Here is a 26,097-nt window from a genome sequence, read left to right as displayed (position 1 = left end):
CAGCGTGGTCGCACATTGCCAGGAGAGCCTTTAAATGACGTCCTCCCGTGATTGCGCTTCTCGAGCAGCGCGCATGCGCCGACATCTGTGATCGATGTGTCCTTGGGACACAGCTGATCACAGATCGTGGTAAAGAGCCAATTACAGTGGCTCTTTACCATGTGATCAGCTGTCACCAATCAAAGCTGATCATAGTGTAAACAGGATTTGCTGTTTATCTGCATTTGTCTCCTCACACTGACAGCGCGTAAGGAGAGGAGAGCTGATAACCAGCAAATCCACACAGTGGACATTCATACTAATCACCAGTGCCCTGATTATCAGTGCAGCCCAAACAGCGCCCATCAGTGCTGGCAATCAGTGCTCATCAGTGCTGCCTGTCAGTGCCTATTAATAACGCCTATCATTGCCCGTCAGTGCCGCCTGTCGGTGCTTCCTATCAGTGCCCACCAGTGCTGCCAACCAGTGCCAATCAGAGCCCATCAGTGCTGCTGTCAGTGCCCATCAGTGCTACCTGTCAGTGCCTATGAATAATGCCTATCATTGCCGCCTATCAGGGCCCATAAGTGCCGCCCATCAGTGCCCCTCATTGCCGCCTATCAGTGTATATCAGTGCTACCTATCAGTGCCACCTATCAGTGCAGCCTCATCAGTGCCATCTCATTAGTGCAGCCTATCAATGCCCATCAGTGCAGCCTCATCAGCGCACATTAGTGAAGGAGGAAAAAAATACTTATTTACAAAATTTAGAAACAAATAAAAACGTTTGTTTGTTTTTTTAACATTTTCAGGCTTTTTTTGTTTGTTTACCAAAAAAAATTATAAGAATTTAGTTTGGGTACAGTGTTGCATGACGGCGCAATTGTTATTCAAAGTGCAAAAGCACTGAAAGCTGAAAATTGGCCTGGGCAGGAAGGGGATGAAAGTGCCCAGAAGGCAAATGATTAAGCCACTCTCCCGCAGTTATATGTTCTGCTACAGCTAACAGTTAGACATAGTTATCATTTAAAACAGGGAGCCTCCTAACTTCCCAAAACGTGTTTAGGGTGCATTTATGCTTTTTATCATTTGCTGCAGTGCAAGTTTAAAAAAAAACTGTATCTTTATTTTAAACAATATGTACCTTCCTCAGAGACTGGCAGTAATGTATGTAAATGGGGAGCACAGTGGCCACACTAGGGTTGTTGGTTCGAATCCCAACAATGGCACCACCTGCATGGAGCTTGCATGTTCTTCCTGTAGGAACACAAACGTGCAGCGCTTCAGTGACCATACACATAAATTACTGTATATAAAAAGAGTAGCAAACAAAATATGTGTGTGGATAGAATAAGGCAAATTCAGTTCATGGGAGAAAAAGTCTTTAAAACGCTTAATATAGAAGTGTCAGCAGAAATAGTTCAAGACCAACTAAAGATCCCAAATAGGAAAGCATACCACCATTGTGCAGCGTTTGGGGGCTTACCAGAAATATGTGACTACTGTGCCCATCTGGGTTTCCTCCAACACTCCAAAAAACATTTTGATAGGTTAAGTGGTCCCAGTATGTGTATGTATGACTGTGAGTTAGGGACTTTAGATTGTAAGCTCGTTGAAGGCAGGGACTGGTGTGAATGTACCATATATATATGTAAATCACTGCAAAAAATTGACAGTGCTATATAAGTACCTGTAATAAATAAATAAATTAATGTATAAAACACACCCAAAACCTACTACATTGAAACTGCATTGCATGAAAAATGCAGGGATCTGAATGTAGCCTCAAAGAAATGATCAGATCCTGCTGCCTATCTCTGGCTTTATTTACATATAAGATGAGCCAAATGCTGACAGGTTTATAGCCTATTTGCACTAGTCCTTATTGATGCAGCAAAACTCTTGCAATCTGCTGCATGAAAATGCATGTCAAGTAGAGATCTCCATTCTTTCTATGTAGCTGATTCATCTATATTCTCTGCAGCTTAGTGAGAAAGACAAAAAAGAAAATCCTTGGGCCCAATCACACTTACACATATTCATATCATTTCTGCTGCATGAACACAGAACGGTGAAAATCCAGTCTATGTCACTCAGGCCCTTTTTAGTATAAACTGTTCTCGTTTAGCATTTTAAGGGTCCATGTACACGGGACGCTGGAAATGGCCATTTAGGAGCGTTTTTTTCAGAAGCCCCTGAATGCAGCTCCATGTTATCTTATCTGTCCATGTACACATGGTCGTTTACAGTCATTTGCAGGCAGTTGCGTTCAGGGACTTTTTTTAGAACGCAATTATTTACGTTCGAACGTGTGTTTCCCGGCGTTTCAAACGCAGAAACGCGGCCGAACGTGACTAAACGTGACTGAACGTGATGAATTTACGTTCAGCGACGTTATAAGTTTTTTTTCTTCCATTCAAAATCAATGGTTCCCTATGGGAGCCTATTGATTTGAATGGTAGTCGCACCGCAAGTCGGATCCGACTTGCGGCGCGACCTGCACTGTGAGAATCTTGAGGGGGAACTCCACGCCAAAAATGGGAAAAAATCTGTGCCATGAGGGGGTGGGGCCTCCCGATGACGTCATCGGGGGCCACGCCCCTAATGGCTATATAATAAGCTGCAGAGACCGGAGACCGGCATAATCACCGGAGACGTCGTCGGAGGAGGACCGGAGGAAGAAGAAGAGCCGACAGCAAAAGAGCAGAAGACCGGAGAGGAGAAGAAAAGAAGAGAGGAGCGGACAGCAGAATAGCGGACAGCAAAAGAGCAGAAGACCGGAGAGGAGAAGAAAAGAAGAGAGGAGCGGACAGCAGAATAGCGGACAGCAAAAGAGCAGAAGACCCCGGAGAGGAGAACACAAGAAGAGCGGACAGCAAAAGACCCCGGAGAGGAGAACACAAGAAGAGCGGACAGCAAAAGAGCAGAAGACCCCGGAGAGGAGAACACAAGAAGAGCCGGATGAAGATTTTTAATAAACTTTCCAAAACGTCTCCTGTCGTTATTTCCATACACTGCCTTTTATGTGGTGAATGAGTAGGGGTACAGTGTACCCCATACCCATTCACATAGGGAGGGGGTCCGGGATCTGGGGGGCCCCCTTGTTAAAGGAGGCTTCCAGATTCTGATGAGCCCCCTGCCCGCAGACCCTCATCAACATGGGGGCAAGGTGCTTTGAGGTGGGGGGTGCAGAGCTCCCCCTGCCCCAAAGCACCAACACCCCCCCATGTTGAGGGCATGTGGCCTGGTGTGGTCCGGGGGGGTGGGGCCGCTCGCTCGTCCCCTCCCCTTTCCTGGCCTGCCGGGCTGCATGCTCGGATAAGGGTCTGGTATGGATTTTGGGGGGGACCCCACGCCGTTTTTTCGGCGTGGGGCTACCCTCAAATTCCATACCGGAACCGAAGTGCCTGGTTTGGAACCTGGGGGGGACCCCCACTTGGCGTGGAGTTCCCCCTCAAGATTCTCACAGTGCAGGTTCCATTCCATTCAAATCAATAGGTTACCATAGGGAACCATTGATTTTGAATGGAGGCAGAAAAACGCTGCTAAAAGCAACGTGGCCAAACGTGCAATAACGCAAATGGAAAAAGCTACTGAAAGCACGTTTAACAGCTGCTTTTTCCCGGCGTCAGAAATAGCTTTGCAGGACGTTTTTTCTAACGTCCCGTGTACATGGAGCCTAACACAAACACCTTTTATCTGTGTTGAAAACACAGGAAAATACAGTATGTGCATAAGCATGTAGGGAACGAGATTATTTACATGTAATCCCTTATGTTGTGTTTAGGAATCATTGACATGAGAAGTCTAACACTGTATTCAAATGTAAAAATTCCATCTCAGAATAATCATAACATTACTGGCCTATATAAAAGATAAGTGCACTTTTACCCAGATCACCAGAAGGCCAATATTCTTTATATACCATTCCAGCACAAACCCCGCCCTCCCCTCCATCCCTGTCCCCTCCATCCCCGTCCCCTCCATCCTCGTCCCCTCCATCCCCGTCCCCTCCATCCTCGTCCCCTCCATCCCCGTCCCCTCCATCCCTGTCCCCTCCACCCCTGTCCCCTCCATCCCCATCTTATTCCCTGCAAAGATGCTCGTCCCTTTTGCAGAGATGTAAACACACCATGTGCAGTACACACTTGAACTTTTGCAGCACTGTGCTTTTGTATGAAAGTGCACTTATCCTTCTAGAGCCCTTAGTAACAGGTAAAAAAAACAAGCAAGCACCTAGAGACACAATCTTTGCTAGTAACGTACAGGAACACCACCAATAGCACAGCATTTTACCATCTGCAGCAAAAATATACGACATGCATTGTCCACTGAAAATTGTACACTTATGTGTAATGTATTAAAGAGCTTCAAATTCTTTGGCGGCCCATGTAGGTCAGATAATACAAATCAATACAATCCAGTCCCGCCTAGGATCACAATTTCACTCTGCAGCACAGAAGTCCATCGTAATTATATCTATTTTGTACCAGATGGGGAAAACTACTAGCACTAACTAAGCATATAATAGACAAAATAAGCACAAATCATGATCACAATAGACTAAGTTTTTTCTGAAAGGCTTAGAAAGAATAACTCCAATTAGGTAGGAGTATAATGAAGAGATATCACACTTTCCTTTCTATAGCTGACTGACTGAATATACAAAATGACCTCTAGTGGTGGCATGCAATGTAAATGCTCAGTTCATTGTTACTACCACACAAAGCGCGAGGATAATTACTAACGTGTCAATATGAGAGCAAAATTAACAAATGCAACATGATAAGACATTTAAAGAAAGGCAAAAAGGAAACTGAAAAATCCAACGTAAATAATGATATAGATAGCTCATAAATACTCATTTACTAAAATGATTTGTTCAAATACCTCTGTGAATGGACAGTGATCAGGCTAAATGAAAAAGTTATTTCTCCAATATACTTTCCACACAATCGTCACTTTGTATATGAGCCAGGGGTAACATAACCCTATTTCCTCAATAGAACATGGGGGTCCAATATGGTTTAGAATGCTGTTGGTAAAACTGTAGGCTTTAAGGGAAATGTTATTTAGAAACAAGGACTTGAACTGCAAATACACTAGGATAGCAGCTTACCATTGTCTTCATTTCATTTAATAAAACCGCTTTTAAGGAAAATAATGTTCTCCTACTAATGGAAACCATTCAGATAAAACATTTGTACTGCTTGCAGCAGCAAGACATATGAAAGAACATTCTAATTGGTTGCTAAGGGTTAATAAGCTTTTACTTTTTAGTTTATTTAAGCATAAGTTTACTTAAAAAAAGGAATAAGCATGAGGTAAAGACTTACATTATGTGCAAAAATCTTCCTCCCCCCATGCCCCACCCCCACAATCTTCTGGTGCAGCGTGAGTTAATAGCACAAAGGGAGCCATTAGATGCACTCATCAATAGTGTCAACTATCAGCATCTCCATTCATAGAAGCAGTACTATAGCTTCCATGAATGAGAAACTATCCATGAATGGAGGATGGGTGGATGATTAAAAGGTCCGCCCCTTCCATTCATTGACAGTGCATCAATCATAGGAGTTGTGGTACGGCTTCTATGAATGGAGAAGCTGGGCGGAAAGGGGAGGCATAGTCAGACTCTCCTAATGAGTGCCTGTCTCAGCTCCCTTAGTTCTATTAACCCCTGCCGCACCAGACGATACTGACGGTGGGGGTTGGTCATTGGAGAAGGAAGATTTCTGCTAAGCAAGGACACAGCAATACAAGGGACACATCTCACTGGAGGTAAGTAATGTCCCTAGAGCTTAATCTTTCTTTTCTTTTTTAAGTGGCTGTGAAGGCTAAAGGTTTTTTTACCTTCATGCATTCTATGCATAAGGCTAAAAACCTTCTCTGTGCAGCAGCCACGCCCCCCCCAATACTTACCTGAGCCCCACCACAATCCAGCGATTCCGGGGAATCTCCCTCCTCATTGGCTGAGACAGCAGTTGGAGCCATTGGCTCAGGTGACCCCATTACAAGCTACTTGCTCTGGGTGCACCAGGCAGGACAGAGGGGCCAGGAGCGCCACCGGGGGAACCCGAGAAGAGGAGGTTTGGGGCTGCTCTGTGATACACCACTTCACAGAGCAGGTAGGTATAACATGTTTGTTGCTTTTTAAAGAAAAATAAGTTTGACTTTAATATCACTTTACCTAAACTTAGGGCCACTAGGTTACATGGTACAATCTGATCATACAATCTCTGTTCCATCAATTTTACTGTAGATTTACCATAACTAAGTAATAAAAGGGCCTTCCTAAACCATCCAATCAATTTACATACAATCAGACAGGCCATTGTGCTGCATAGTTGTTGGTAGATCTAAAAGAGATGGCTCAATCAGATTGGTGAGTGTTGGGCTGTAAAGAAATCAGAGCTTTTATTATCAAATAACTAAACTGAAAAATGCCTGCTGAACTCTATGTATGGTTTTTATTTCATAGTTACATTGGTGCAACTTTGTCCATGCTGGGACAATGTAACTATGCAATAAGAACCATGTATGGAGCTCAGCTGTAAGGATTTTGCCTCCAGGAAAAACTGTGAGATAAAGCCCAGCTCCGTAATGGAAAACAATTAAAAAACCTGTTGCAGGCCTGCCTCCTGACCCCAATGCACTTCATGGGTTAAATGCTTTATATCTCATTCCGTCACTTGCTATCTCTGGCATTGCCTATTTGCAACTTCCTCCTCATAGGCTTACCTCTAATCAGGCAATCAGACCTTCAGTCTATCACGAATGCTGCTGCCAGACCTCACCAACCGCTCTGTGCCCGCTACCCCTCTGTGCCAATTCCCCCCCCTGGCTTCCTCCCAATGAAAAGAAATTCTAAATATTAACAACATACAAAGCCATTTACAGCTCTGCCCCCATCTACATTACCAATCTTGTCTCGATATATCACCAAACCCGTCCTCTCCCCCCAAGACCTCCTGCTCTCTAGCTCTCTTGTCTCCTCCTCCCATGCTTGTTTCAAGGACTTTTCTAGTCTCTCTCATCCTCTGGAACTCTGTACCTCAATCTGTCTGGCTATCTCCAACTCTGGCCACTTTAGGTAATCCCTAAAAACTCATCTCTCCAGGGAAGCCTATCCTGCCTTCAGCTAATGACTGAATCTTTTATTTCTCTCAGCAGTTCTTCCTCCACAGGTATTAACTTTTGTTCCACTTGTCTCTCCCTATAAGACTGCAAGCTCTCAGGAGAAGAGCCCTCCTAACTCTCTTGTATTTAATTTTTTTGTTTCTGTATGGTCTCCCTTTATATTGTAAAGCACTGCGTAGCTGTTGGTGCTATATAAATCCTGTATAATAATAATCTCAGGAGGGAGAAGAAGTGGCTTTATTACTTATTGTATTGCTCGCTCCAGCGCTCTCCTTTTCTCCCTGATGCTCTGGGTGGCAGTCCCTCTGCGTCATAATGTACAATGCAGGGCTATTAGTCCTGCATTGTATACGGGGAGGTAAGCACGCATTTGAGAGCACCCTAAAGAGGATTCTTCAGGGGACCCTTGGCACAGAAGGAGGGAGTCTGTCAGCATGAGGAATAAAGTTTTACACCTAGACTTAATGAGAATTTATGCCATGTAGTATAGCGCTGACCCATTGCAAAGATTGTTTTTTTTCTTGCCCCAGAGTTGGAATTTAACCCTTTCCTGCCCAGCCCTGTCAACCCTTTAACTGGACTATTACCTCGGGAGGGTCCAGGAGGTCTGCCTCATCACGTGACCATTGTGATTGCTGTGATTACTAGAGACTAGGTCTTTGACAGCTTGGTCTCTGTGCTGAGAGTGTGCAGTGAGCACACATATGTGTGGCGTGTGGCCATTAAAGCCACGCTGTTTTCTGCTTAAATATGCGCTGCGTGGGCCACCGGAGGTTAAGGGTTCTGTGGATGCAGGTTTATCTTCTTCTAATGGTTGAACTTGATGGGCAACCTCACAAAATATGTAATTATCATCACTATTATTAATAATAGAATCAAAGCTGTTTCCTGTGTATGCCATGTGGGGTGGGGAAGATTTACAAAACAGTGAACTGTTAGCACCATTTTGAAAGTAGTAGCGCTTAGAACCAATTAGAAACTACAGTTTAACTGTGTTTTGCGTTTCACCAAACATAGATTTTGCTTTGCCAGTATAGATGTAAATTTACTTCTCACATAAAACCAGAAACATTCCATTTAAAATACAATAATTTATTGCACAAAAATGCCACCAACTATTTAAATGAACAGATTTATCTTTGGATACAATCTGCTGCTATAAGAGTTCTTCAAAAAGTTTTTTTTTTTAATAGAGTTAACTTTTTTACACTAGCAGATTCTTCTAAACTTTCTTCCTGACTTCAATAAAGCAAAAGCAGATCAACTGCAGCAACACTTCTAAAAGTTTTTACTTTTACAAGCACTTTAGACAAAATATGCAAACTTTGGAAAGAAAATAAAAAACAATCAAGTGCAAAGCACAGTTAGTGTAACTTTTAAAAATCAATCCAACTTACCTGTGCATGGGGCATTTCTGCCCCTCTTCTCGCTGCCATGTTTAAGGTTCCTCCCACCAGTTTGCTGGTTGTCTGTAAGTTAATAGGGGCAGTCTGTGGGGGTTCGGCGCTGTTTGCCGAGGCTGCCGAAGCCGTCGCCGTCTTCTGTCCATTTAGGTGTGCAGTCACCATAGTGACGGGGGCTTTGGCCGGAACCACAGAGATGGCGATGCCCTGACTGCTTGGTGCCTTGATAAGTGGGATCGGTTTGGCACTCCCCACAGGACAGCTCCGGACCGCCAGCTTCTGCCAGGAAAAGAAACAGAAGACAGAAAGAAAGTGGTGAGTGTAACCTGCCACAGACACAAACCCAGCACCCTCCTACTTGTCTCTAGGCACCTCCTTCTACACCACCTACTAGAGCAATCACAGGGACAAAGGGGCACTGCTGCAAAGATTCAGCGTGCACCATCTGGCTCCATTAGTTGCATTAAGATTCCATGCTCAGAACAGAGAAGAACTGATTCAGACAGCTTGTCCTGCACAGAAGGAAACAGAGAGCCACGTCGTACAACAGCATGCGTCCTCCTGATGAAATGGCTCCAACCGGGCAAATTTAGGTGGCGATTCTGATTTTCGTACATGTATTTCGCTGTATTTATTGCTAACTACAAGAGGCTCTGTTCCTGCTGCGCTGCCTGTGGAGATCATGCGATACACAACCAGGAATACACATCTCCCTGTGGTCTCATTGATTGGGGAAAATAATGGACGTTTGTTTTTTCTATTCCATCACTGTTTTTTTTTTTTTTCCTCCTTTCAAGCTAGGTAAAAAAAAAATCAAAACCAAAATACGCGGCTATTACAAAGCACTTGAAAGGGTTCATTTGACATTTTGGGAAGAAATCTACTGCAGCATCTAGCGTTCTATTAAAACCTTTGCTGTGCAGATTTAATAAGGGATTATCCACGGTGCAAAAAAGGGCATTTAAAATTCATCTACCTATTTGCTTTGTTACCAGAATGGAAGAATGTTATTACTGAATGTAAACCAAGCAAAATTAATTTATTGGCTGACAATGCTACAAAAGAAGCCTGGGAAATAACTGATAGAAAAAAAATGATTTAAAATATCACTCTCCAAGTCATTTTCGCATCTGGTGAGGTAGTGCGGTTGAATAATCAAATCTGTAAATACTTATTTTTTCCTATATTGTTCTCTTATGTCGGCACAGGCTGTTGAAGTGTTTATTGTGAGTGCTACGAATATAGTGTATATTGCCATGTGGGTACTAAAGAGACTCTGGAATGTGTAAGCAACCATAACTGGTAGACTGGGGACAGGACAGGAAACCATGGCAATGAGCAAAATGTAAGCATTTCCCACTGGGGGGCAATGAATACTTCAAAAGCCTGCAGAGACATGACAGAACAAAACTGGTAACAAATGCTTTTAACAAATTTTATCATCTCACTATGCCTACCTTCACTCTTTCAGCGTCTAAATTATCATTAAAGTAGAATTAGGCTTTAAATCGCATTGAGTCAGGCTTCAGAGAAACACTAAAACAAGCCTTTAGTCATCACAGATGTCTTTGCTGATAAAGAAACTGCTCTTTTTTGGTGTAATTAGTATGAATTATTCACCCTGTGCTCGCACTGTACATTCATATCTGTGATATTATTTTCTCTTTCCTCAATGGACGACGTGAAGCATCCAGATGTCTTTTTTCCCTTGTACATCAGAGTGATACATACATTTCATCAGTGCTGTGCACTGTGCATATTATTCAAGCAGCGCAGAGCAGCAGGAGGTTAGCACGCTTGATTACACACCGGCTGACCGCAATCTTTCCTGGACCCCAGTCGTAATTTAGGAATTGTACAAAATTACAAATGTGTTCTTTAAACTGTGATACGTAAAACAAGTAATCACCAGACGTTCCTGTTCCTACTTGATTAACACAAATAGTGAAAGGATGACAACCAGAAAAAAACAAGTGATAAAACATTAGTCATTTTAAGATAAAACAAACATTGGAGCACCAGTAACACTAGATTACAATGAGATGTGTATTAAAGTACAATTAGTCCACCTAAATTATTTTATTTTTTTTTAGTTTCTATTTGATATCAGAGGTAAACTACGACAGTTTCTTATGGGGTGAGAACTTGACTTTCCATGTTCTTCCTATAGGTCCAATGACACAACTATATCTATGAGCACCCTTAGCAACCTGAAGACCTACCTAGACAATCTCTTCACGCTATATCCAGTCACAGAGCTAGATGTTTCGACTCATGCTATAGTATGAGCCAAAACTAGCAGCATTGTTAAAGTAGAGCTGTTTATAAAAATTCTGTGCAGCAGCACCAAATTATAGGTATCTCAGCACTTTTTGCTTAGCCCTCGTCTACACCGGGGGGGATTTGTCATGCCATTTGACATTTCCAGATCGGATGACAAGTTTTACCCCATTTCCGGCAATGGAAGCATTCAAATCGCTGCGACATGACGCAGCGGCAATGTGGATCTTGCACTACTTTTTTCTGATTTCATTGCAACTTGCATAGATTTTTGTTAAATTAGGTTGTAAGCCACAATGAAACCGGAGTTGCAAATTACACTGATCTGTGGCTTTGAAGTTGCTCTGAAGAAGCACGATTTCAAAGCCGCACTGGTGTGAACCAGGGCTTATGCCTCGTACACACGCAACGATTATCGGCCGACCGATCGGCCGTCTTTTGTCCAGTGTTGTTGTGTTGGTTGAAATGTGCTGTAGACTGCGCACAAATTTTCTCGGCCAACAAAAATCTACTTCAGAAGTGATGTCATGTGCTGGTTTACTTTCCGTGTGTTTTTTCTTCTCTGAGCATGCCCAGTCTTGCTCATCAGATTTTTTCTGCCGAAATCTGTACTGACTGACGGAAAATCGGCCGTTGTGTTGACGGCCAACAAAAATTTTATAGCCTGCACACCAGATTTTTTTTCGGCCAAAAAGTCGGAGTCGGTTGTCGAAAGCATCATACTAACAAGCCGAAAATCGGCCGATCGGACGTTGGCCGAAAATTCACGGCCAACTATCGATAATTTCGCTCAGCCAGCGGGCTGAATGAAATAAAAAAAAAAAAAAACTGATTCCTCCATCAACACAGATGAGGCTGATGGAGGAATCCTCCCGCATGGATATTGTATGCAGCTGCTGATTGCCTGAAAATATTCTGACATATCCCTAAGCCCCTGTTTACATCGGTGCGATTTGGCAGGTCAAATCGCAGCCTATTGTAGGCACCGTCCCAATTTCCCAAAGTAGTTTGTGCACTACTTTTGGCGATTTCGGGGGCAACTTCAATAGACTTCTGTGCATGAACCCGCACAGAAGTCTTTTAAGTTGCCCCCGAAGTTGGACTGAACTGTGGCTACGAAATCGTGTTCAGATGAAGTAAACGAGGGCTAAGTGCTCTTTCACACTGATGGTAATGCTTACTGCCCTGTAAAAAGTAATTCAGGGTGAATTGCTTTCTTTTGTGGCTCACGGTTGCAGTACGGCCCTAATGACAGGTGACAGGTGGTCCCAAACGTAAGCATTGCAGCAACAGCATTTGTGGAGCCCTGTCAAGCTGTAATGTTAGAATTCAGGTGAGTAGCCGTGGGGGGTAAACTACAGTTCACCCACCTGCTTTTACAGCCGCACGTGTGAAAAAGCCCTTACACAGAATCTGATTATATAACTGACCTCTGTCAAGTCAGGGATGCCACACACTGATCAAAAGGGACGGAGTCAGGCAGAATTCCGATTAGTGTATGGACAGCTTATTTCCCTCAAATACCTGTTGATACTGCCAGTGTAATCCACCTACTGAAGCTTTTTATGTTGGTGTGGCATCAATGCTGCACTGCTCCTGGATTCAGAGCAGAGTGGTTACCCTTTTGTAGGCCTTGCCTGCGTTTACTACAGTGGAATGAATATGTATAACAGGGGGTATGCCTATCAGCATTGTCATTGCTGATTCACCAGACTGTAGCTTGTCAATCAGCGCCTGTTCACACCTAGTCCCGCCCACTACTTTCTGGACTGACAGCACTGCCTCTGTTGCTGAAACCCTCCAACTATAAGCTGCAGTGTCTAAAAGGGGGAGAGGGTGGAGACACAAATAAAGGAGGATTTGTCCTATCAAATTGCTGTCCTAGGATGTTTCAATCACCAAAGAAAAATACACATTACTTGTGGAGCACAAGGATCGTCACCTCAGCCTCTCCCATCCTCTGAATCTCCTAGGCCCCTTTCACACATACGGTCCGTTTGTCTGTTTTTCATCCATCCGTTGATGGATGAAAAACGGACATCAATGCATCTCTATGTAAAAACGGATGACAACGGATCATCCGTTAACATCTGTTTTCATCCGCTTCTGTCAATGTCCGTTTTTTGGAACGGATGAATGCCCTATTTTTTATCCGTCAAAAAAACGGATCGGACGAAAAACGGATGACAACGGACAAATGGTCTGTTTTTTATCCGTTTTTGCATTGGTAGTGGATGTAAAAAAAACGGATGAAAAATGGATGAAAAAACGGATGACCTGACTGAACTGATGAACTGAACGGACCGTATGTGCGAAAGGGGCCTTACTCTATCTGCTATGATGCAATGCAACACAATGCAGAGGGTGTGAATGAGCCCTAAGAGAAACCGAATCATAAATGTATGTCTGTCTGCCCTCCAAACTGAATGGTGAGCATGAGGCCTGTGCTTGTGTCCATTACAGGTGTTCTAACTAAAATTGCAGCTTGTATTTGACCTTCCCTAAAAATCACAACTTGGTCAGCGTATTGAAACTCATATTATTTGTGTTGGTCAAATTTATTGCATGCAAAATGCAATTATCACAGTTTCAATATAAAAAATTATGCAGTTATGTACACAGATTTGTAATGGCCACTGGGATCAGGGAAACCAAAAATTTAAGAGCCGATATCTCATTACTAAATTCCCACAGTAATCTAAGAAGCCAGCCTATGATACAAAAACCAAAATACTACAATATGGAATATAAACAAAAGAAAACGAGAAAGCCAGCAAGCAAGCATACCCATAAACATTCTCTAGTCTTATCAAGTGAATTAAGAATGTATTAGTTTCATGTACTACTCCATTCATTTGGTAATAAATTGCCACTTGAAATGCATATGTAGGCAATCACACAGACATGTTTGCTTATACAAGCCTGTAATTAAGATAAGACAAACGATCAAACACAAAGCAGATAGCGACATGCAACAATGTAAGCATACAAAGGCAAAGCCCACTTCATTTTGAGTGCAATGGCAAACTGCCAGGTCACAAATTTTATTTGTGTTTTTATTTACAAAACTGCTAAATGATCCTTCATAAAAAATAAAAAATAATTACTGAATACATGCATTAAGACTCTATTCACACTTGGCGTTTTGGGATTGCAGCAGAATGGCTGCGATTCTGCCTGCGAGAACAAAATACACTACAATCGCAAAACGCAGGTTCAAATGCCATTATTTTTAACGCGGTTCAGTTTTGCCACAATTTGTCATATGATTTATCGCATCACGTGATGCTTGCCACCCAAAAGAAGCTTCTGCTCCTTTTTGGGCGACAAGCTTCATGTGATACAATTTGCCACGCAACAGTCAAGGCAAAACTGCACCACGTTTTAGGTAAAATAATGGTACCTGTACCTGCGTTTTGCAATTGAAGTGTGTTTTGAGATCGCAATCCCGAAACGCCAAATGTGAATGGAGCGTAAATTTTTTTATAAAAATCATTAAGCGCGTATGCAAGCACCAAGTACATTTAATCTATGAATAGTTATTGCCACAGGTAACATTAAACCTGTGCTAAAATCTATCTCCTTTTACCAATGCCTTTATATACCTATAGTTTAATATACACTGTCACAGCGCTCCTGGGAAGGCGAAAAGCCTCTTTACATTAAATTTTGCTGAGTCACCTCCCCTCATATCAAGACAAGTTCAGGTATTTAAACTAATTCTCAATAAAAATACTATAAAATGTGTATGCAAACCCTGAAAATATCATTTCGGTCTGCTAAACATACCAATTTAAAAGAAGTATGGTTTTGATTTTTTTTTTAAGAATTACACTTATCTAGGTGGATGCAGCACTGGTTCTCACTGAGAACCGAGCGATAGAACAATCCCTCGGTTCTGACAGCTCCCTGAGCTGTCAGTCAGCAGCTCTTCGCTCTGCCCCCTCCTCGCTCATTGGAGCACTGGGCTGTGGAGGGGCGGAGAGCATCTGGCTCAGGCTCTCAGCGACTCGCTAAATGGCTGAGCTGGGTGCCGGTCCAGGCACCTGGCTGATCCCGACTTCCATTGTCGTGATGACATGGTGCCTGGACTGACATCTGTGAATTCAGCCTGCTCTCTGCTGAAAAGGGTTCACAGGAATGCAGAACGAACTGCACTCATGTGATCCATAGGAGATGTACAGCCAAATAAGCTTTGTTATATCTGTTTGCAATGTCCAAAAATAAAGGTTGATCCTGATAAAAATCCAGTTATCTTCTAACTTCTTTTAGGGCCGGTTCACACTAATGTAATGAGGAATTTGCAGGTAATTCTGTGTGGTTTCAACACCCATGCAACCCAATTCTGGTGTGGCAAAAAAAAAAGACTACTGCACGATTTTGGTGCAGACGCAGTGCAATTTGAGCCATACAGAAGGAATGGCTCAAATCACACTGCTGCAGAATTGCATGTGATTTGAACAGGAATGCGGCATGATTCCTGTCCAAATCGCATGCAGTTCTTGCACCACACCCATTATGAACCGACCTCAGTGAGTTGACAACGTTGTAATAAGGTGTAAAAAGGGGTCTACTTTAAGAGCAGTGGTGTGCTATGTTAAAGTGGAGCTAAACGCAACTATTTAACCATCTCAAAAACCAGTTACGTTCCCAGGATGCTGGGAATGCTGTCACAAATCAAACTGTCAAACCATTAAATGGCTGGTGTCACAACTCATCACATGTGCAGTACCATGGCAGTTGCAGATCAAACAGAGGCTAAGGTGGCAGCTTTCTTGGCTGTAAAGGACTGGAGAATTTAGTTCAGCTTTAAAAAAACAAAATGGCCTTGCCAATATAGTCTTATTGTAACACATGTTAACACACGTGTAGTTACATAAGAAAGTGGACTACACAGGTATGAAGGATCTCTTAAGTCAGGCATGATCGTAATAGGTTCTTTTTAAGGTGGGCCTCAAGGTTTTATACCTTAATGTATTCTATGCATTAAGGTAAACTAAAAACCTTCTGTGCTGCAGCTCCCCCACAGCATCCCCCTTTATTCTTATCTGAGCCGATCCGACCTAGCAATGTGCATAAACGCAGCCGCTCCAGCTGCTCTCTCTCTCCTCATTGGACTGATTGATAGCAGCAGGAACCATTGGCTCCTGCTGCTGTCAATCAAATCCTGCGACACAAGAATGGGGCCTGTAAGGAAAAGGTTACATTCTGTTGCTAGTCAAACACTGAAAATACAGAAAAATGTGTTTCTGCTTGATATCTGCAATGTTCTCAGCAAGTTTTTATAAAAACGTCTGTTATCTGTTTCCAGTCTCTGGTTTCTGAGAATATCCTTGTGAATAACGTATTGCTACGGATTGTGTTCATGCTACTTTGTACTATGTGCACGTCTCATGATTATGACTAATGTTCTTTGTTCTAATTTGTATATATGCTTGGGACTTTCCCTGAATAAATTGAACATGTATTGAATCTACCCGTGTGTGGTTCGGTGTGTGTTCCCAAAGCTTTGCGGGGTTCCTCAGCTATCAGACCAAAATATTACCCAACAACTTGGTGGCAGCAAATCGTGGGATTGGCGTTCATCTACTGTAAGTGAATAGTGCTGATTTTATGTGCTTTCTATTACCTTAGCTCAGGCAAAAGCCATACAAACCCTTATTTATGTGTTTAAAGTTAGGATTTATGTAAAAAGCTTATTTGGTATATGCAGGAATTAAAAGCATATTTGGTATATGCTGGAAAGTGCAGTTGCCCTAGATGAAACTGATACAGCGGCCAACATAGAAGTCCTTATACAAACAGTTACACACCTAATGGAGCAAGTAGAAGACATGTAGAAAGAGAAACTAACTAAAGCAAGAAAAAGGGCTGAAGCAGCTAGACCTGCAGTAACCTCTACTATCTCACCTCCTGCCTCGACAGGAGCTGTAGGGAGCAGAGCACCCCAAAGCGAAATGACAATACACTATAAGACTAGGTCTAAGAATAAACCACAAGAGAATGTTGAGTAGACAGCTTTGAAAAACGAGGAGGTAGAGACCCCAAGACAGGGAGAGGAAATGTACCCTTATATTGTGATGGGTAATGAGATTGTTCTGAGACCTATGGAGCTCCCAGAGTTTGAGACAATTATCTCAAAAGCTCCTAAACCTCAGAGGAATCCAACAGCTTGTATAGCATTTCTAAAAAGGGCTATGTAACAGAGTTCCACAACCCAGCCTAGGTATCTCCGCTGTATAATCCTTGAAGCTGAGAAAGTACTAACATATCCAGTAACTGGACGACACACACTTCTGTGAGTCAACAACCTCTTTTATTCAGCCACAGCTGGCTTTTGAAAGATTCCCCATGCATTTCTTAAATAATTTTCCAGGGGCATTCCCCACTGGATCTGAGAGGGAAATATGGGCAAGTAAACATTTCACAGACTCAACCAACACAAACAGTATTCTACTTTCCCACCAGCAACTAATAGATAACATTGATTCAATCAACCAGAGCCAATTAACTAGCAGACTGCCATCATTGAGCTCCTGAAGTAAAATACACATTATTATAAGTGTAAACACAGAACCCACAGTAGATAACAGATGAGTAAATCAGCATATTCAACAATGTGTGGAAGACAGGTGGTTGAGCTGATGATATTAGTATCTGCTATGAGTCTGACCGGGTGGAGCATTTTTTTTTTTTTGGCAATAGGCAGCTAGGCCTTTAACATGGATCCTTGAGATATACTGTTGACAAATATTAGTGTCCCATTTGAAGTAATCCAAACCATATTCTCAGTGTCCATTCCGCTACAGGCTACTAGAGTGAGACAACTTTCACAAGAAGATATGAGGCTTATTGTGGGTGGCATATTGGGATATGATTCCGAGTCAGGTTTTGACTGGACCAAGGTATCATCCATCAGTATAGTTCAACCAGCAGGCACTCAAGCGGCTGCATATGCCTTAGCCACCGAGGACGGCAGAAAGACAATGTTGATGTAGTTAGAAGCAGAGATGATTAGGCTGTGGAAGTGACGCACTTCCCTTCCTACAGAGGTAGCATGTAAACAGAAGTCTAAGGAAGGTATTGTAGAATTCTGGAGAAGGTTTATGCAGGTGTGGAAGGAAAAAGCAGGTCTTAGTACTGAAAGAACTATGGCTCAATTAATGACCCAGACCTTCATTACTAATTGTAGAATGTAGAAAAAGTGTCAAACTGCGCTAACAAATGAAAATAAAATATATACTGTGAAAGTGAAAATAGCTGCTAGCACTCCAACCGACATAGATTGTGACAACATAAAATATATATAAACAGTGCAGCGCTATCAAAACCAAATGAATCAAAAATAATGATATTATATATACAAAATAAATTGTTATATATAAAGTAGGAAGATTAAGGGGTGAATAAAAACTCCTTAAAATTATATAAAGAAAAGTCCAAAAGTGCTGATGAAAAACAGTCCAAAAAAATCACACGGAAATAGTGACTTGAAAAGAAAGATCCCACACCGCAGAAACTCAAATGTGCTCACCAGATGGTATGGACCCAAATTACCATACAGTAAGTGGGTCATACAGGCTGGATGTGAAGATGTCCACAACACCGAATCATGGGGATTTCAACAACATCTCTGGATCACAGACTGAGCCAAGGCAAATTATCCACAGACAGCTCCAAAAGGTTATGCCAAAGGAATCCCAATTCATAGGTGGATATAAGGGGATAAACCAAAGGACAACATATCGTAATACCGTATGGATGGTTTATTATAGGAAAAAAGAAATACACTTACAAAGTTTCCACATGTAAGAGGCATTCAAAGTAAGCTGGCACTGGTAATACTACTGACGCATTTCATTAAATATAACATTCTCATAGGAACTTGCCAGGTTCCTATGAGGATGTTATATTTAATGAAATGCGTCATGGGTTTACACGGACTCCAAGCTATCCTCCTACCTTTGGAGGTAGCTGTGATTCATTGTAGGGCACACACAAAAAAAAGGAATTTTGCCCTAGCTGATACGATGGCAAGGGAAGTTGCTCTCACACAACCCTGTTTTCTTGCCCTATCACCTTTACAACCTTCATTACCTCCTTATGATAGTATTATTAGAGATCTACAGTCACATTTCTAATGGGAAAACCTTGCCTATTGGGCGTCCAAAGGTTTGACAATGTCTCCTGAAGGACTCATTGCCAAAGTGGGGTTACAAGGGCGGGATACTTTATTGGTATTCCCCAACACAGTGCCTCTGCATTTATCCGGGACATGGGATAGGAAACAACAGTTGGAAGAAAACAGAGAAAGAGGTTAGGAAACACTTCTGCATCTTGAATTTACAGGAGCTATGTAAATCTTTAGTTCAAAGATGTATCATTTGTCTCAGGAATAACCCAAATACCCAGACTCATGTATACTACAATCACTTGCCTCCTCCACAGGCACCTTTTTCCCATTTACAGGTTGATTTCACACACATGCCTAAAACAGGGAAGAAACAGAAATATATTTTAGTGATTGTGGATGCATTTTCTAAGTGGCCAGAATTTTTTCCTTGTGAATCTACATGTTTGTGGTTCGGTGTGTGTTCCTGAAGCTTCGCGGGGTTCCTCAGCCATCAGACACAGAAATATTACCCAACAGGGCAGAGTTCTGCTGTCTGTGTCAATGGACCCAGCAGCGAGACTGGAGAGTGACCCCATATGGGTGCGCCCAGGGAAAGCAGCTTTCAGTGTGGGTAAGTGATAAAAAATGAGGGCCCTGGGGTGCCGGTGGGGGACCCTAGAAGAGGAGAATCAGGGCTGCTCTGTGCAAAACGATTGCAAAGAGCAGGTAAGTATAGGAATGTTTGTTGTTAAAAACAAAATAAAAAACCAAAGGTTTACAACTACTTTCAGCTAACATCTGAGAACTGGTGCACACAATTCTCTGGATGTAAACTCCATTTCGACAAAAACTCCTAATCAATATTGTCTTCTTCTATCAAGTATCCTTATTACAGCAGCAGCACACAAGCCCTGTCTGCTATTGTTTTTACAGACTGTCAATGAATATGGAACACAATTGTTTGACTCAGGTGACAGAAGATCTTCCACTCTTTAATCTGTTTGATTTTTATCTTCCTGAGAGACTGCCATTTCTCCTTAAATCAGTGCTGCACTGCTGCGATCATGAATCACACACCTCTGAATGGTTGGGAAATGATTTCCACAGAGTAAATCAATCCCTAGTAAAAACAGGCACCATGGCTTGGCATTAATGCGGTTTTATTGCATTTACTGTGACACATTCCTATATGGAAGCAGTGTATTACAAAAGAAAGATTTCAAGCATTCATTGAAAAGGAAATGTACTGTTCGAGCCCCAAAGGAAGGAAGGTTATTATATACTATCTACAGCACTATTGTATCCACCAGCATTGGAAAAAGCATCCAGGCACACAAGCACAGTATATAGTAAATATATACCTTACTGTAATCATTAGCTATTCCTATATTCCTGTGGATGTAACTTTTCATTAAGCACTTTAAGACCAGAAGGATTTGCCCCCTTAATGACCAGGCCCTATTTTGCGATTTCGCCACTGCGTTACTTTAACAGACAATTGCGTGGTCGTGCGACGCTGTACCCAAATAAAAAAGGAAGTCCTTTTTTCTCACAAATAGAGCTTTTTTTGGTGGTATTTGATCACCCGTGCAATTTTTATTTTTGGCGCTATAAACAAAAAAAGAGCGACAATTTTGAAATTTGACACTTTTGGGGGGGACCAGTGACATTACTACAGTAATCAGTGCTAAAAAGTGCTATGTTTACAACAGCTGACCGTCCTTCTCTCTCAGCGGGAAGTGATCGCCGGTGTCAGGCAGCAATCAGAGCCGCCTGACCCGTGCATCGACTTCCCCACTGCCGAGTGGGTGTGGAAGTTCGCTGGCGGCTGAGCGTGCTCGCCCCCTAGCTTCCCGCGTGCGACCGACGTAGGTCTACGTCGGTTTGCGCAGGAGAGCCACCCTGCGGCAGATGGTCAGGAAGTGGTTAAAGCATAACTAAAGGTTCAACTTTTTATAATAACTGAAGTGGTAGTGATGGTTGGGGGGGGGGGGAGGGGTAGAATACCTGTCAGGTTTTTATTGCTGTGTAGAAAGATGATCCGCCCACCGGTCGTTGCTCTTAAAAAATCTTCATCTTTATTCAGGAACCACAGTACACAACTGCTGATAAGATCAGTTGATGCTTTTCAGCCTATAAGGCCCTAGTCATAACAACAGGTTTTTATTGCTGTCTATGTAAATTGACTCTAATTTCCTGATCACCAGTGCCAATGGGATGAACTGAGGGTAAATTCAATATCTTGTGTTGGCAGCGGAACAGGAATAGAGGGAAATTCTTCCAATATGGATACTTGTTTCTGTGACATTTGTCTCAGGGGGGATTACTTCACACTGGAAAGCTATCCTCCTACTTAGGGCCCTTTCACACGGGCGCTCCGTATGTCCGCAAATCATCCTATTTTTTTGCGGATGATTTACGGACATAATGTCAATGACATAAAGTCAATGGCATTGCGGATGTCAGCGGAATACCATCCGCTGACATCCGATTTTCTTCCTTTCAGTTCTGTTCCGTTTTTTGGAACGGAACAGAACCCTATTTTTCCTCTGTTCAAAAAACGGAAAGGAAGGAAAATCGGATGTCAGCGGTGTCATCCGCTGACATCCGCAATGCCCATAGACATGCATTATGTCCGCATATCATTCGCAAACGGATGGGATGATATGCGGACATACGGAGCGGATGACACAAATGTCATCCGCTCCGTGATAAAAAAAAAAAAGTCCCGCAGTGGAGCCAAACACCGGAGCGGCCATGTGAAAGAAGCCTTACTGTTGTGCCTACAGGACAGGAAGTGAAAACACCTCCTATGAGACAGAGGTGTTACCGTCTCTTACTCTATAGAAAAAAATAAAAATGTTTGGGCTTTATGGCCTGTTCATGCTATGTGCAGTTCCTCATGGAAAACTGCTGGTAACTGAAATGACACACAGTAAACAATAGTTTTCTATGTGCCATGTTCACATCAGTACACAGTGCTTCTCTCTGTGTTGCACATCTGTGCGATTTTATGCAACACGTTTGCATAATGTACATGTAAATGCACTTAAACACACCGCACCTCTCACCCACAACAATTAGGTCACATGACTTTGAAAAAACAAAAAGAACTATGCAGAAGACGAACATAAAAATGCATGGAACTGTTCATTTATGTGTGTTAAAATGTGAATGAGCTCTGTAATATACTTACAGTTGCTAATACATTCAGGAAATGTTGCGCTTGTGTAAATCAAACCATCTACCCAAGTATACATATAATTTTTTGAATCTACTGAGGTTTATATAATCCATTTACCTAAGCCAGATCCAGCAGTCTTTTCATACTTTTTTTTTTGGAAGGATTACAGCCTCTTGTCCTATAATTTTGAGCTATCTCACTCTCATTCTCCAACATGCAGGGCAGCGATTTAATGAACTTAGCAAGTGGGAGCGGCTTGAATACTGGACTGCAGCTTTTTAGTCATTTTGCCAAGTCAAGTCATCCACATATTCCTATAAATTGCCAGCTGTAATGTAAAATGAAGTTTAAAATTACAATATTTAGGGCTCATTCCCAGCAGAAGGTGGTGCGGGAAACCCACGTTACGTGCGCGTTTCTCACATTGCATCCAAAACGCGCTGGGTGTGCAAACTGCTCTGGGTTTCAAAATGTTCCTAACGACACATGAAACACAGATTGCAATTACGCTGCATTTGCCTGCACCTAACTACATAGCACTGCACTACTATGTGACCCAATTGCAGTGCGTTTTTAAAAGTAGTGCATGCAATACTTTTGGTGCGATCCAGTGCAATTTCAGCCTGTTCAAATGAATGGGCTGAAATTGCACCTGAATTAAAGTGATTCTAAAGGCAGAAGGTTTTTTATCCTAATGCCTTCTATTCATTAAAGAGGAAGTAAACCCTCTGAAAAAAAAATGAGCAAAAAAAAAAAAAAACCTGTAAAAACAAAGGCATAATGAGCTAGTATGCATTGCAAACTAGCACATTATAAAGTACTTACCTAAAAACGAAGCCCCCGCAGTGCCGCCCGCTCAGCGACAGGACAGCTGACATGTTCGGCCGTCCTGCTTCCTGGATCGTGTCCTCTGGCCATCTGATTGGCCAGAGTCACGATTACATCACTCCCGTGCGCGGGAACCGCCGTTCACGGCACAGGGCTCTGAAGGAACGGCACGGGTGGCCATTCCTTCAGAGCGCATGTGCCGATGACATCTTCGACTGCATGCACTGTAAATATCTCCTAAACGGTGCAAGTTTAGGAGATATTTATAGCACCTATAGGTAAGCCTTAATATAGGCTTACCTATAGGTAAAAGTCTTTAAAGTGGGTTTAAAAAACTTTCTGTGTGCAGCAGCCCCCAAAAACCTGAGCCCCATCTCAATCCAGCGATGTTACACAAGAGTCTTGGCTGTCTGGGCTCTCCCTCCTCACTGGCCGAGACAGCAGTCGGTGCAATTTACTCCCGCTGCTTTCAATCAAAGTCAGTGAGCCAATGAGGAGAAAGAGAGAGGGGGCTGAGCCGTGGCTCTGTGTCTGAATGGACACAGAGCAGCAGCATATCTCAGGTGCCCCCATAGCAAGTTGCTTGCTGTGGGGACACTTGGCAGGAGGGAGGGGCCAGGATTGTCGGCGAGGGAGCCGCTGGGTTGCTCTGTGCAAAACCACTGCACAGAGAAGGTAGGTATAACATGTTTGTTTTGAAAAAAAAAAAGAACAGACTTTAATATCACTTTAATTGTACAGGAATGTGCACCGCAATACTTTGTGTTTCAGGTGTGAATTGGGCTTTAGTCTGGGTTCCCACTACTGTGATGCAGGAACCAGCACAATTCTAGTGCGGGTTCCTGTATGGCATCTCCCCCGCACGCAGTTCACACTGCCCTCTGCGAACCGCTGCGGGTGTCAAAACAAAGTTTCACAGATCATATTGCGAACTGTGAATGCGGACAGGAATCGGCTCGCATGGGTGAAAACACCTTCTGACTTTATAGCCCCTTTAATGTCACCAATGTGCTGCACGCTGTTTTTCTTGCTGGAGTGGAAGCTCTGTCTTAAAAGCCCGTAAAGTGTGTACGGCAGCCTATCTGGCTTATCTGAAAAACATCTACCAATTGGCATCTGATGAGCTCTCTCAGCCAATGCTTAGTGTGTTCTGGCTGGGGCAGTCCCGTCAGAACACAACAGCTCAGAGGGAAGATCCCTGTACTAACATTGGATAGTTAGTACAGAGGCTCCCCTAACGAGCACCTCAGATTTTTGTCGCTCAGCCCGCTGGGTTGAATGGAAAAAAAAACTGATAGTGTGTACCTAGCTTTAGGAACTGCAGTGCAAGGATCTCCCTGCTTATGCTTCATCCATTCTGTGGGTGGATCTGTATTTTCTCAACCTCTCTTGTAGCTTCTTGAATATTCTCCACTAGTCATGGGGGAAAGGGATGTCATCAAATATCTGCCTCCACACAGAGACACAGAGCAGAACAAGGCATAATAAATCAGTAATAGGGAAAAGATCAGCTTCAGGGAGCCTACATGTAATACTGGTGACTAGTCATCTGCCCTTCACTTGATTTTAGGCACAGATGTCTCAGAACAGGTCCTCTTTAAAATAAACCTGGTGCTGTACCCTGCATTGTCTGGGCCCTCCCACAATCACAGGCAAAGTCTTCTCAATCACCTATATGCGCCTAATTTGCAAACAACGAACAAGGTCAATGGACACTATCACAGCATTGCACTGAGCTTCCAGTGTTATCAGTCCTTATAGTAACAATTAGCAACCTCTGGAAAACAGTTATTCCTTCAAATCAAATATTGCAGTGATCCAGGCTGCTACACAATGCCATTTGAAAAAGTGCTCTTGAAGGCAGTTTTATGTAACGCTTAGAATGAATGGAAACATATCCAATGTTACTATAGATCTCCCAGGAGAACGCACTGAATCAATTCATTCCGGGAGTGGAAAAAAAATACAAGCTATTTCAGAAAACGTTAAACGACACAAGGGTTGCTCTACTATATTTAGCTTGTCAGTAAGTTAAGTTTGTGTTCTTCGTTTGGCTGTGTTAATTCTAACTCCAGAAGCCTGCCACTCGACAGCAATTCAAGCAGAAGAAAAATATACCAAACCTAGACACTGCTTATATAAAACATGCACACAAACAATCTGTAATCATTGACTTTGATAATGACAGCATGGTAATATAAATTCGTTCAATAAACCGAGCATTTATTATCCTAATGATATAATGGTCAGACAGATTAGGCTGTTCAATAACTTTCACAGCTTATAGATCAAAGAAAATCAAGGCCCCGATTAAACAGTCGACATGATGGGACTTGAATGTGTTGGAAGGAAAGGACAAATTTTTGCTTCCAAGGTCTAAAGTGAAATAAGCCACAATGACCAATCAAAATACATGTTTCATTGACAATCACTAACTTCAGTAAAAAAAGACGGACTTACTGTGAGTTACTGTATATTACCCATTTTCAAAGCTATTTGCACAGCCTATAAAGGGGGAACATAGAAGAAGAAAAAGTAGGCTGCTGCTCCTGACCTGTCTTTCTGGAAATGCTAGTTAGCTGGCTGTTATATGCTGATTGCAATCACTCCAAGATGTTCTGGGGGACTGACCTGGACATAATGTATAAATCAGAACATCTAAGTTCATGAACTGGGTCAAAAAGTATTGAAACCTAGGACATTCCGGCACTAATATTCTCAGGAGTATTAAAGCGGAGTTCCACCCTGGGAATACTTTTTTTAATAAAAATACCCCCGGGACAGTCAGGGCTAGTGCATTCCACAATGGCTAGCCTCTGATCTGTCTCGGGTTGCACTTACCTTTTAGAAGAAATACTTACCTTGAAAAAGTATTGTCCAGCGCTGCCATCTCAGGTGTGGGCAGCTTGAAGCCAGCGCGATCCTCTTCTGCGTCCTCTTCCGTCTTCTTCGGTCCCACGATGCACTGCACCGGCCCCGCCGTCACTTCCGGTGCCGCAGCGTCATCCCTGCACAGCTTCTGGGCATGCCCAGAAGCTGTTTAGCAAGGTATGATGGCGCCCGCACCGGAACTGACGTCGGGGCCGGTGCAGGCGCATTGATTCCTGGGAGCGATGACGTTCAGCTTCCAGGAATCATTGCAAAGCCAGGAAGTGACGAATCGCCGTGGC

General features: G+C 42.8%; 1 protein-coding gene across 2 annotated transcripts in view; it reads right to left on the bottom strand.

Annotated features, from left to right (window-relative positions):
- PHF21B (PHD finger protein 21B) overlaps positions 1-26,097 on the bottom strand; it is a 207,360-nt gene that overhangs the window by 115,949 nt on the left and 65,314 nt on the right. For both annotated transcript variants that reach the window (XM_082257220.1, XM_082257219.1), the window contains exon 2: positions 8,517-8,801. In XM_082257220.1, coding sequence (XP_082113346.1) covers positions 8,517-8,801 — 285 coding nt within the window. The remainder of the gene's footprint in view (positions 1-8,516; positions 8,802-26,097) is intronic.

The sequence above is a fragment of the Pelophylax lessonae genome (assembly GCF_965119305.1).
Source record: "Pelophylax lessonae genome assembly, chromosome: 4".
Lineage (NCBI taxonomy): Eukaryota > Metazoa > Chordata > Amphibia > Anura > Ranidae > Pelophylax > Pelophylax lessonae.
The sequence above is the reverse complement of the archived record's forward strand: the minus strand, read 5'-3'. Positions and strand labels throughout refer to the sequence as shown.